General features: G+C 37.7%; 1 protein-coding gene across 2 annotated transcripts in view; it reads left to right on the forward strand.

The window, feature by feature from the left end:
• The window catches only part of RGPD4 (RANBP2 like and GRIP domain containing 4), a 27,878-nt gene extending 17,855 nt beyond the window's left edge, over positions 1 to 10,023 (forward strand). For both annotated transcript variants that reach the window (XM_010728259.3, XM_010728266.3), the window contains 9 exons: positions 2,053 to 2,220; positions 2,647 to 2,727; positions 3,562 to 3,749; positions 4,438 to 4,672; positions 5,214 to 5,312; positions 5,472 to 5,617; positions 7,177 to 7,450; positions 7,603 to 7,937; positions 9,444 to 10,023. In XM_010728259.3, coding sequence (XP_010726561.1) covers positions 2,053 to 2,220; positions 2,647 to 2,727; positions 3,562 to 3,749; positions 4,438 to 4,672; positions 5,214 to 5,312; positions 5,472 to 5,617; positions 7,177 to 7,450; positions 7,603 to 7,937; positions 9,444 to 9,749 — 1,832 coding nt within the window. In that variant the 3' untranslated portion in view covers positions 9,750 to 10,023. The remainder of the gene's footprint in view (positions 1 to 2,052; positions 2,221 to 2,646; positions 2,728 to 3,561; positions 3,750 to 4,437; positions 4,673 to 5,213; positions 5,313 to 5,471; positions 5,618 to 7,176; positions 7,451 to 7,602; positions 7,938 to 9,443) is intronic.
• The last annotated feature ends 229 nt before the right edge of the window (positions 10,024 to 10,252 follow it).

The raw sequence follows: 10,252 nt of genomic DNA on the forward strand, positions 1-10,252 counted from the left end.
AAAAAAAAGTTCCAACAGTCTTTTAATATACTCTACACACCCATGGCACTGCTTTCGTGGCAATCTATGAAGATAAATTCAAGCTGCTTGCAGCTTATATAAGTAAGAAAAATTAGTTTTCTTGCGGGGAGGCTGAATGAGAACTGATGTAAGTGATCTAGCAAAAGTCTTGCTCAGCCTTAAAATTCTGAGGGTAAACACAGGTTTTAATCCTTACTGTTGCTGTTTTTGTCACTTCTTTGAGTAGATTTTGGGACCACTGTGATCTTAATCAGCTTCTGGACGATTTGTGGAGAGCTTTACCTGTGGGTTGATCTGAACTGGCTTAGTGTGTTTGTATAGCGTGTTTCTTCTGTTCAGCTACTTTGCACTGAGTTCATCTGTGATGAACTGGCTGTGAGCTTGCTTGACTGCTTAGCTGATCTGAGTGAATAAAGCACCTCCTTACAGGCAGGATACATGCCTACTGTTGTAGCATGGTTAATAGATGCCATCAATTCTTACTTAAATCAGCTGGAGTTTTTTTGTGTGTGTGCGTGTAAAGTTCTGAGAAAATATATTAAATCATCTCTAGCTTTTCCATCCTAAGAATTCAAATTTGTTGTTCAGGAACCTTATTGTACATCTACTTTGGATATAGGCTCAGAAGAGCTATTGGCATCTGAAATGACCAAAAGGATTACTTTATAGGACTGCTGCAGAAGGAAACTGAAGCAATTAACTTCTAATGGAAGGGAGTCAATCAATTGGGAGAGAAAGGCTGGGAAAGGAATACTTAAAAGCACAGTTAAAATTGAACTGGTACTTAGAACTTTGGATACTGCTTTTTCTCTAGTACTACTCACACTGCTTTTGCACTACTGGAAGGAAGTAGTGGAAGCAGGAAAATCAGTGTTCCTCAGGAAGAGAGTAGTACTCTGGTTCCTGTCTGAAGCTTCAGGTGCCACTTTGACTTTGTTGTGCCATCAAGTTGGCAAACAAGTTGTCATAAAAAGAGAAGTGAGCTTCAAATTTGGCTGCGTAGCTTAATGCACACCTAAACTGGAGCATGTTATCAAGTGGGCTGACTTTCTAAAGCAATTAATCTATTCTTAGAAACAACCAGTATATGGATATTGATATGCTTATGGACTATTTCTTATTAATGGTTAACCTCTGTGTTTCTCTTCAACTTTGACTTGTAAATTATAGATATAAACAAACAAAAAAAACCACTCCCCCATATAGGTGACCCTTAAACTGATACGTCCTTCTTCTCTGCTTCCATTCTTTAACAACAACTTTACATCTTTAGATTTAACCTTTGATTGTCATGGTTATTCTGCTTGTACTTAGTAAGCTTCTTTATGTTGAGAAGGGAGGAGAAGAAGTTACATAATAAAATCAGTAGTGATATTTTTTCTTGCTGGAAAAGCTAATTAAATTTCAGAAGGCTGAGAGCAGTATTTTAGTTGCTTCTGTAGCACAGTACTACAAGATTACTACTATAACAAGTTTCACTAATAGCAGTTATGGCAAAAAGTTGAGATGAGTCAGAAGCATAGATTTTCCAGAAGTAATTTGAGATAAGTTCTATTCAGTTGCTGTTTAGTCTGGAATTTCAAATGCTCAAAGCTCAGCAGTAGTACATGTTGCTGCAGACAGCTTTACATTTATTACTCTATTTTTCAGTCCTAGGTTTTGCTTCCCTATACATGATACCCATATGGCTCTTCCCCATAGTTGTACTCTGTTTGGCGTAAGGCCATAAATAATTATTGCAACAATACAAAAATGCTGACCTGTTCCTGATCTAAGACTTAAATTTCAAAGGTCATAGGGTATGGCTGGGCATGCAGATTAGAACTTCTTACGTCATAGCACGATCTGTAACTTTGTCCCAGTGTTCTGTAATTTTGGTAGTCATCCAGAGGAAAAAAACAAGAAAAACGTAGATTTCAAATTTGTTTCTAGCTGTCAAAGTATTAATTCAGCTCTGGGCAGCGGGGAGGTAATGTTGCTGCTGTTACGAAATGATTTAATTTTCATGTTTTGTTCTATTTATATACAAAGCTGAGAAGACAGCTGAACCTTCAGACACTCCACCATCTGATGATGTTATGATAGTGTACGAGCTCACACCTACCCCAGAGCAGAGAGCTCTCGCAGGCTTTCTTAAGCTACCTTCAACCTTCTTCTGTTACAAGAATAAGCCTGGATATGTGAGTGAAGAGGATGACGGTAAGGAATGTCAAAGTTGATCTTAGTGTTGCTTTTTTTTGTAAGGAACATGTATTGAACTAGAATCAACAGACACTAATATTGTTGAAATTGATGACAGCTGTCATCTTCCTTTTGGCCAACGACCCTCCGTCTCCCTTCCCCAACCTGTTTTGAGATACTCCTAATAAAACTAACACGATGCTTGTCTTCTGCAAACATGAAACCTGTGCCATAAATCTAGGCAGAGAAAGTGTCAGTAGTGTAATAAAGCACCGGTACGTAAATAAGAATTGAAAGCTTGCTTGCTGATATGTCAAGTTCTTAAAATACATGCAGAAGTCTTGTGTGCTTGATCAGGCTTGTGAGTCTGAAGGGCTTAACAAATTCAGACTTCTTTGTATTTGGAAGATCCCTGAGAACTCATACTTGTTTCCTGTGTTTAAGATGAAGACTATGAAACAGCAGTTAAGAAACTTAATGGAAGACTGTATCCTAGCAATGAAAAAGAAAAAAGAAAATGGCAAGGTATGTCTGAAAATACAGCGGTTAATTTCTTAGGTGCTGAACCTGAATCTTTAAATCTGGAGGACACTTGGGCTCTGAGGTTAACTTGCTATTTCCCGAGGTGGGTAGTGTTAGAAATACCGATGTACATTTTAGAGAGCCTCCAAACAAGAACATCAAACTGTTTTCCTACCCTCAGACTTCTGCCTCTCTTTTGGCTGTGTGGAGCTGAGCTTTGCAAGATGCCTTGAAAGACGGGGGTGTGGAGAAACTGTCTACTGCTGTGAATGTTTGCTACTTTTGCAGATAGTTGACTTGAATTATGAGAGTTAATACATGTTTGTTTGTTTTAAGTACACTGTTCTAAAAATACAGCTGTAGAGTTTTTATAGTTAAAGATACAAGTGTGGAAGAGTGAATATGCTTGCTTATGTGCTTATGGTTATTTTGGCTGTGCCTCAAATAGCACTGTTTGGTAAGTGAATTTGAATAGGTCTGTAAATGAGGCTTGCTTTCTCAGGCTGACTTTCTGTGTACTAAAATAAAGGTGGCATATATTGAGCTACTAGAAATATAAGTAAGTGTCAAAGGAAGCGAGTAGTAGTAGTGGCAGTTGCAAGATTGAAAACATTGCATGGAGGTTCTTTGATACAGCAGAAAACCACAGTATAACAAATGTACACTTCCTTAGTTACCTTGAATGAGTGACTTTTAAAATAATGATGGTATTACAAAAGTTTTAAATTTAAAGATGTTCTGAGTGTCATTAAGTTAGTTTATAATGTATATGTCGGAAATGATCACAGTATTAAGCTGTCTTATCAGCTCTTTTCCACTAATTTTTGTGCTTTGCAGTAGGCACCCCAGTCAAACAGGAATTGGAGAGGGAATGTGTTACTACTTCTGAAACTAAACTTCCTGAGGAGAAGGCTGAAGAAGAGACTCCACAGGTCACTTCCACATCTGTCTGTGGCATTAGTAGTAATGCGGAAGATGCCAGTCCAGAAGGCTCTCAGAAAGAAGCTAACACTCAGAAAAAGAAAGTACGAGTCAAGTCTTTATGAAAAGTTTTGGCAATAAACTTGCAGTATTATTCTTAGACTATTTTCACTTAGTGAGAAATAAAATATCCAGCAGGTTAAAAACTACTTGACTTGTTTGACTGTGTCTCAAGTCTGTTCTGGAGCTGGAATGAAGGTACAGATCTTAAATTTCTCAGGGAGAGAAAGGAAAGAGCTCTACTTTCTAAAGTAGAAACAGCTTTGGCTAGTAGAATTTCTCCTAGCAGGTATATAAGAATTAAGTGATTTCAGAGTAATTCCCAAGAGAAATGGTGCTTGTTTTGAAGCCATACTGCTTCAAAGGTACTTCTGTATCTTGTCAAGTTGAACTTGAGTGTATGTTAAGAATAATGAAGAATGTCTGAAACCTTCCAACAACAATTCTTGGGTTTTTTCCCCATTTGTTCGCTTCTCTTATTCCCTGTTAGTTACCTGTTTTGAAACATCATTAGAACTGTAAGAAAATTGGAGTCTGAGAACTTAATTAATATCGTGAGTTTTCTGCACTGCTATTGTAACTAAATGAAGAAATTGATAACATGGGGGGGGGGGGGGCGTAAGGGGGAATGTGGCTTTTTTGGAGGGAGTGGTTATTCTTAGTGTCCAGACTTAATGTGGTTTGAATATTAGGCTCTCCTGGCTTATATGCTTACTGTTTTATTAATCTCAGGAGAATGAAGTTACAAGCTCAGCAGCTGACATAGTCTCTACAAGTGAGGAAGAATTACATACTCCATCAACTAGTGAAGCAGCAACGGTATTTGTGCAGTCAGCTGCTAGCAGTGAAGAAGCAGATTCCACAGAAGCTGCTCACGTATCACAGAATTTACCAGGAGGTGATGATAAACCTGTGGACCTGTCAACTAAAAAAGAAAGTGATTCTGAATCTTCTGAGTCAACACAAGGTAAAGTTGGGAGTATATAAGGGTTTGTTTGGGTCTTTTTTTTTTTTGTTTTTTTGTGTGTGTGTGTGTGTGTGTGTGTGTGTGTGTGTGTGTGTGTGTATGTGTAGAACCTTAAGTTTGCTTTTTTATAGGTTAGTTTAATCTAGCCATTGCATTGAACAGATACAGCAGTGAATTTGAAGCACAGGTATTGGTCTAGTGAAAATATGAAGGGGAATGAAAATACTTGTGCCTATCAAATTCTAGGATGTTCAGACAACTCTACTACAGAGCACTGCTACTTTTTGTTGTATGATTTATACTTTTATTAGTGTACTGTTGAATACCATGCGAGTACTTATTCAAGCTGTGTGGATCTGCAGAGTCTCAAAGAGCATGTTGAAACTCAGTCTTGAGCAGTTTTTTGGACTGTAATAAAAAGTGGCAATACGAGAAGTCAGGTGCAAATGTTAAGGCTTCTCCAGTTTTTTCTTACTGTATGACATCAAAAATGTTTTCCTTAAAGAAAGAGAAAAACATCTGACTTTTCCATCTTTGACAGAACACAAACCCATCTCATTTGGCTTTGGTAATGCTTCAGGCTTGTCGTTTGCGGATCTGGCTTCCAAGAACTCTGGAGACTTCGCTTTTGGCTCTAAAGGTGAGTTAAGTTTAAGCCTCTGGTACAGATAGACATCTGGATTTGTGCTTCCTACCATAAACCTTTGTGCATTAGGTTTCTACATATTGTTCAACAATGTAAAATTGTGTAATCTTCGTTCTTGATGACAAGTTTAAAATGTAAATCTCTTAATTGTAGATAAAAACTTCAAGTGGGCAAACACAGGAGCAGCTGTTTTTGGAGTACAGCCGGCAAGTAAGGCAGATGAAGATGAAGGTGGTAGTGATGATGAGGTGGTACACAGTGATGATATCCACTTTGAGCCAATTGTCTCCTTACCAGAGGTGAGGGTACTTTCAAGACTTAAAAAGTATTGATACATTTATCTGCTAAACAGGTTTAAGAAGAAAAAAGGAAAGATTTAACTTTCCTTTCTGTCTTTTGTGCTGTGTTGTCTATTTCTTCATGTTCTGTGTTTTTTGTTTTTTTTTTACTCTGCCTGTGTGGATGCACCTTGCTGTTCTGAATCTTAGTACAGCTTTGCACTGGGGAAGTGCAAAGCAATTAATGATGTAGACTTTAATATTTTATTCCTTGAGACAGTGTTGGTCCTACAGATCTGTACAAGTAACTTCAAAAAGTTACAAACTAATTCATCATAGTGTATCTGAAAAATGATGTGGAGGGGGAGCTTGAATAATGGAAATACAACTCTTGATTTTTCTATTGATGACCTGTAGCTTGAGTTCTGTGAAAGCCTTCCAAATGATGGTTGGTTGGTTTGTTTGTTTTTTCTTTGCTCTAAGCTAGATGTGAGACTTCTGGAATGGTCAAGCAATAAAGATGGAGCACAACTAATGTATGAGGCTAAGAAAATTCACATTTGTAGTTAGAAAATAAATAGCTTTTTAGGAAGTAGAAGAATTTCAAGCTCGAGTAAAGATTAGTTTAACTTGAAGTAGCCTTATGTAACTTGTAAGGCTTAACACAGTTGTTCATGTCTGGATTTCGTATTTAACCTTAGTGTGTCCAGTAAGTTCAGAAGCTTGCAATGACTATAATCTTCTAGTTTGGCTTCATGCAAAGAATAGAACTTAATTGCAGGTTAGTACAATGATTAAACAAGACTACTAGAACACAAATGAACAGTATGTAGTGCCCTTTAATTGGAACAGCTAATCTGATGAAGTCTGCAGAATGTCTTCCTCTTTCTTCAGTATCTTGTCTGCCTTTCCTCATCTGTTAATCACATTATGACTTCTGTGGTTTTCTTCCCTTACCTGCTCTTTTTCTCCTTCAGTGTCACTTCTCCCATCAGAAATGCTTGTTTGTCACATATTTCTCCAGTTCTTCCAAGTCTTCTTTAGCTTTGGAAGATGTGTTAACTCCAGGCTGTTAAAAAACAAGTAATATGTACATATAAAGTGAGGAGGATATGCAGCTGTGAGGCCTCCATTTATTTTCAGTTGATACTTATTCTGACAAATGCCAGTATTAAATTATTTAACAGTGTTTAATAGGGTAACACCTGAAATGCTGACAGTGCTGTGTTATCGCTTAGTACATCATTCAGCAGACCAGAAATTTTACTGGGAAATAAGCCAGAACACTTCATAGCTTAAAAGAAAACAAAACAACACAACTTCCTATGCAGCATGGGGATGTACTGTTGCATTGCTAGAATGAATTTGAAACACTGAAATTTGTTGGGTCGTCTTATATTTTGAGAAGGCAGGGCTTTTCATTCACTTCAGTGCATGATGAGTGTCTATAGAGCTGTGGGTACAAAACCACTTTAGAAAGGAAAACATTGGATAATTTTGCATTCCCTGATGTCAGAATTATAACAGTGTTATTGGTGATGACGTCTGGAGAAGTCACGCAGTACTGTGCTGTGTTTTAGGTGGAGGTAAAGTCTGGAGAAGAAGATGAAGAAATTCTCTTCAAAGAGAGGGCAAAACTTTACAGGTGGGACAGAGATGCTACTCAGTGGAAGGAGCGTGGTGTTGGAGAGCTTAAGATCCTTTTCCATACACAGAAGAAATATTACAGGATCCTTATGAGAAGGGACCAAGTTCTTAAAGTGTGTGCAAACCACGTCATCACCAAAGAAATGAATTTAGTGCCCTCTGATACATCAAACAATGTTTTAATTTGGACAGCTACAGATTATGCTGGTGAGTTGGTTGAGCAGTTTTTACACTTTTTTCAGTATCTTCTGCAGTTTGTTTGGCTTTGTTTTACCTTGGCAATTATACAGAACAAAAGCTACTAATCTCTGGCTACAGTGAGTAGAGCTAAGGAAATCTCTTTTTGGATTTGTTTTCAGATGGTGAAGTGAAAGTAGAACAATTTGCAGTCAGATTTAAAGTTCAAGAACTGGCTAATTCTTTCAAGAGGAGATTTGAAGAATGCCAGCAAAGCTTGTCAGAGCTACAGAAGGGCCACCTCTCTCTGGCAGCAGAGCTGTCAAAGGACACCAACCCTGTTGTGTATTTTAACGTTTCTGCCAACGATGAACCTTTAGGACGCATAACCATGGAGCTGTTTTCAAATATTGTCCCTCGAACAGCTGAAAATTTCAGGGCCCTGTGCACAGGGGAGAAAGGCTTCGGATTCAAGAATACCACGTTTCACAGAATAGTTAGTGACTTCATATGTCAGGTAAGCTTAATGTGAAGAATTCATTCTCTCAAATCGTTGAGAGATTTAAACCCATCTTGGCTAACAGCGGTGCTACAAACTAGGAGATCAGGAATGGCACAAGCAGCATGTGCTGCCCTAAGCCAAATGCTTTAGAGTTACTTAACACTGCCATGTTAGTACGGAAAAATATAAGGAAGAAGAAATTTCTTATCATGGACAAGGGACAGAAGATGCAGGGAAATTGAGGCTTTCCAAAACTAACATTCAGCCTTCCTTTCTACAGGAGAGAAACTTTTGTATGCTCACGTGCTAAGAGCACCTACTTGTCAGGCTTCTATTGACTTTTTGAAGTACGCTTTGTATTTCACCTAACCTCCACTGTGAAATTAATACTTCAGTTATTTGAGACTCTCACATCTCAACCAAAGAAGTGCTCTAGATCTCATATCATGCCGTGGCTTTGTCCTTAAATTATTCAGATTTCCTGCTTAGAGTATCAGCTTGCACTGTGTGTGAAACCCATGCAGACAGCACTGGTTTTGCATGTCAGTAGCACTAGCAACTCTTTCATAAATTCTGAAGGCATGGGAGATTGATCTCTGTTCATATATACCACCTTTTCCTAAAATTCTCACAAGTAATTTGATGTGACTTGAAACAGATGAAATAAACAACCTCTTACATGCTATACTCATGCTTTTGCATATCACTACATCTTTGAAGACAGAGCATATGCTTTGTAACTCAGAATTACAGTATTATACAAATAGCTTGTCACCAGAATTAAAAAAACTGTCCATTCTTGATCAGATATTACCTGAATCTGAAGCATGCCCGTTACTGCTCTTTATTTTTGCCTTTCTGATGAGCAGAGGAGCTTTACTTGTTCATTTAGGATGTAATCTTATTTCGGGTTATTCTACATGCTGTAAGTAACTTTCTTGAAAGCATGCTGTAGCATGTTCATCCTGACAAAATGTGAGCTATTATCCATGTTTGCTCTGCACAGACTTCTCCCCAGACTTCTTGTCTTTCAGAATTTTCTTCAAATGTATGGTATCATACATGGTCACCTTTGTGTATGTAGTCAAATAATTGGGAGCCAAAAACTTGCTACCATATGCAAAGGCAAAAACACTGCTCACTAGCTGTAGCTGCTGTCCTGAACAGGCAGTGATCAGGAGTCTTTGTGCCTCAGTGAGATAGTGCAGCGCCAGATGGAAGGGCAAAATGATGTAGAAAGCAGACAGTGTGAAAGAGTGATGTAGGGATGTGGAGCAGGAAGATAAAATGCTGTGCTCGGTAAAAATGAGAAACTTCATGCTAATTTTGTTACCACGATCAAAGCTGCTGAAGCTGAGATGCTTTATAGCCAAGTAAATATAGTAGCTGTGAAAAATAATGTTGATGTTTACCTATGTTCTTCCAAATGGAATTCTTTCTTACTGAAAGAGAATGTTATTAGTTGATGTTCTGGGACTTGTAAGATAATTCTGTCCACTTTATTTTTTTTTTTTTTTTAAGGGAGGTGATATAACAAACCATGATGGAACAGGTGGACGATCAATTTATGGAGAAGCATTTGAAGATGAGAATTTTGAAGTGAAACATACTGGTCCTGGCTTGCTGTCAATGGCAAATAGGGGCAGGGATACGAATAACTCTCAGTTCTTCATAACGCTCAAAAAAGCAGAACACTTGGACTTTAAACACGTGGTATTTGGGTTTGTGAAAGATGGAATGGATGTCGTGAAAAAGATTGAATCCTTTGGTTCTCCTAAAGGGCTAGTAAATGGAAGAGTTGTCATTACAGACTGTGGGCAAACATAGAATTATGGCTTTGAGTATACAGATATTCTAGTGGTATGAATTGGTATTTAGATGTTATTAACTAATTATTTCAACTTCTTAAAAATGGACACTTCTGATGTATAAATGTAAAATTACAGCTTATAGTTGTTTTTTATGTGTTCAAATTGTATTTTTTTTTTTGTCATGTTAAATAAAGTTCAGACACTGGCATATTTCAGGTGTATTTGTGTTATCCTGACATTTGTATTGAATGTCAAATTTTAAAAATTAAATCTTAGTCTTGTTAAAATAATTGTCTTGTCCTCACTTTGGCTTGTTTAGAAACAGAACAAAGTCTTGCATGGTCTGGCTTCATGCTCCCGTACATCTTTCCTTTGACTATGCAAATTGAAGATGCTATAACTGCTGACCAGTAAACTGAAGGCCTTTGAAATGTAATTCTTACCCTCAACAGAAAGCAAGTCAGGGTAGCTGGCCAGGTGACTGCTCTTTTGTACTGTACACAGTCTTTAACACCTCAA

This window comes from Meleagris gallopavo, chromosome 1 (genome assembly GCF_000146605.3).
Source record: "Meleagris gallopavo isolate NT-WF06-2002-E0010 breed Aviagen turkey brand Nicholas breeding stock chromosome 1, Turkey_5.1, whole genome shotgun sequence".
Taxonomy (NCBI): Eukaryota; Metazoa; Chordata; class Aves; order Galliformes; family Phasianidae; genus Meleagris; species Meleagris gallopavo.